Genomic DNA, 2,328 nt, shown 5'->3' with positions numbered 1-2,328 from the left:
CGGTGTTGATGTCACTGACGGCGTTCCTGGATCCGCCCTCTGTCCACAGATTTCCGTGTTTTATCGCGCCAGCCCGCGACACAAGCTGAAGATCGTCAAGGTGAGCAGACAGGAAGTCCAGTTCATGAAGCAGGAAAAGTTAAATAAACGTGATCGATTTGAGGCACGAACAGCTTTCTAGAACAAAGCGCTGCTAAAGCCCCGTCCCTCTCTTCAGTCCCTGCAGAACAACGGCGCCGTGGTGGCCATGACGGGTGACGGGGTGAATGACGCCGTGGCTCTGAAGGCCGCTGACATCGGTGTTGCGATGGGCCAGACGGGCACCGACGTCTGCAAGGAGGCGGCCGACATGATCCTGGTGGACGACGACTTCCAGACCATCATGTGAGTCTGACGCCACGGCGACGAGCCTAGACTTGCTGTCCTTGTCTTTGTGTGGAGTAACATAACACTGACTGTAACCATAGCAACTCATTTCCATCAGCACGACGTTGCTATGATTAGTTACGGTTCATCCCTCGCGCAGGAAGTAGTTCACAGGAGGCGATCGGCGTCGGCGAGGGTCCGAGTCTGACGTCACGATCAAATCTGTGAACACATAAAAGTCCTGATGTTTCTGAGCTTCGTCCAAAAGGCTCAAAGATTTAGTGAAACAGTTTGATCCTGTCATTAAGCTGCGATTGGAGCGTTTGTGGTTCAAAGGTCGGCGTCTGTTTCCTGTCTGCAGGTCGGCCATCGAGGAGGGGAAAGGAATTTACAACAACATCAAAAACTTTGTTTGCTTCCAGCTGAGCACGTGAGTACAAACCGCCGTCAGTCACACTTCTGTCTCTGGATTCAGTGTTTGAGCCCTCCGTCTCCCCCTGCTGGTCACCAGGAGCATTGCGGCACTCACCCTCATCTCCTTGGCGACGCTGATGAACTTCCCCAACCCGCTGAACGCCATGCAGATCCTGTGGATCAACATCATCATGGACGGACCGCCGGCTCAGAGGTGAGCGACTGAACGTTTCACTGGTTCACCTTTGACCTTTGACCTCAGTTGACACGGATATTTTAGAAGAGACTAATATTTATCAGTGATACTTCAGGCAGCTGGTCGAGCTCTGAAATGAAAGCTGACGACATGTTTGGTTTGTGGTGGTGGTCTGCAGCGCCCCCTGCTGTGTGCACACCTGCACGCACATCTGCTCATTAAGCAGAGTGTGAATATTCCAGATGTTCGATGTGATTAGACGCATTATATTTTTCACACGTCTGTGCCGACCCCTCCTTTTGAACCGGGTTGGTTTAAATCCTGTTTAATAATAATAATAATAATAATAATAATGGATTGCGTTTATATTCCACTATTCATTCACTCTCACATTCACACACTGGTGGAGGCACAGCTGCCCTGCAGACTGACAGAGGCGAGGCTGCCACATCGCACCATCGGCCCCTCTGGCCAACACCAGTAGGCGGCAGGTGAAGCGTGTTGCCCAAGGACACAACGACCAGGACGGACAGAGCAGGGGCTCGAACCGGCGACCTTCTGGTTACAAGATGAACTCCCAACTCTTGAGCCACGATCGCAATGTTTGTGTGTGTTCTCTTGTTAGTTTGGGGGTGGAGCCTGTGGACCGCGACATCATCAGGAAGCCTCCTCGCAACGTCGGAGACAGCATCATCACCCGCAGCCTGATCGTCAAAGTGCTCGTGTCAGCGTTCATCATCGTCTGCGGGACGCTTTACGTCTTCTGGAGAGAGGTGGGTGGCCGTTTCTGACCTCAGGTTTCCTGATGCTGACGTCACCGGGCGCTGACCTCGGCACGCGATCAGCATCACCATCGTTGTCTGCCGCTGTGACGTCTCCAGCTGACTCGCTCTCTGCATTTTATTTGCAGTTGCAGGACAACGTGATCACTCCTCGAGACACCACCATGACCTTCACCTGCTTCGTGTTCTTCGACATGTTCAACGCTCTGAGCTCCAGATCGCAGGTGAGCGCGCACGTTTAACCTGACATGACCTCACCGTCGCATTAAAGAGCATGTGACCTCAGCTGTGCCCGTCTCTGCTCCTCAGACCCGGATGGTCCACGAGATGGGGCTGTGCAGCAACCGCACGTTCTGTTTCGCCGTCCTGGCCTCCATCATGGGGCAGCTGCTCGTCATCTACTTCCCTCCTCTGCAGAGCGTCTTCCAGACGGAGAGTCTCAGCGTCCTTGGTAAGTCCTCGCGTGTCCTCGCGCGTCCTCCTGCAGGAGCTCCTCCCTGTTTCTGTTTTACTTTTTGAACAAAGCACAAAATGAAAAATAATTTTCTCATTTTGTGCTTTTTTTTTTTT

The 2,328-nt window shown here is 52.7% G+C and overlaps 1 protein-coding gene across 1 annotated transcript in view; it reads left to right on the top strand.

Moving 5' to 3' along the window:
* atp2c1 (ATPase secretory pathway Ca2+ transporting 1) overlaps positions 1-2,328 on the top strand; it is a 27,587-nt gene that overhangs the window by 24,255 nt on the left and 1,004 nt on the right. The window contains exons 20-26 of the mRNA XM_005744139.2: positions 43-100; positions 218-384; positions 728-796; positions 878-994; positions 1,602-1,749; positions 1,887-1,982; positions 2,068-2,209. Coding sequence (XP_005744196.1) covers positions 43-100; positions 218-384; positions 728-796; positions 878-994; positions 1,602-1,749; positions 1,887-1,982; positions 2,068-2,209 — 797 coding nt within the window. The remainder of the gene's footprint in view (positions 1-42; positions 101-217; positions 385-727; positions 797-877; positions 995-1,601; positions 1,750-1,886; positions 1,983-2,067; positions 2,210-2,328) is intronic.

This window comes from Pundamilia nyererei, unplaced genomic scaffold (genome assembly GCF_000239375.1).
Source record: "Pundamilia nyererei isolate P.nyererei 1_Seehausen unplaced genomic scaffold, PunNye1.0 scaffold00139, whole genome shotgun sequence".
In the NCBI taxonomy this organism is placed as follows: Eukaryota; Metazoa; Chordata; class Actinopteri; order Cichliformes; family Cichlidae; genus Pundamilia; species Pundamilia nyererei.
This window is presented reverse-complemented; position numbering and strand designations above follow the sequence as displayed.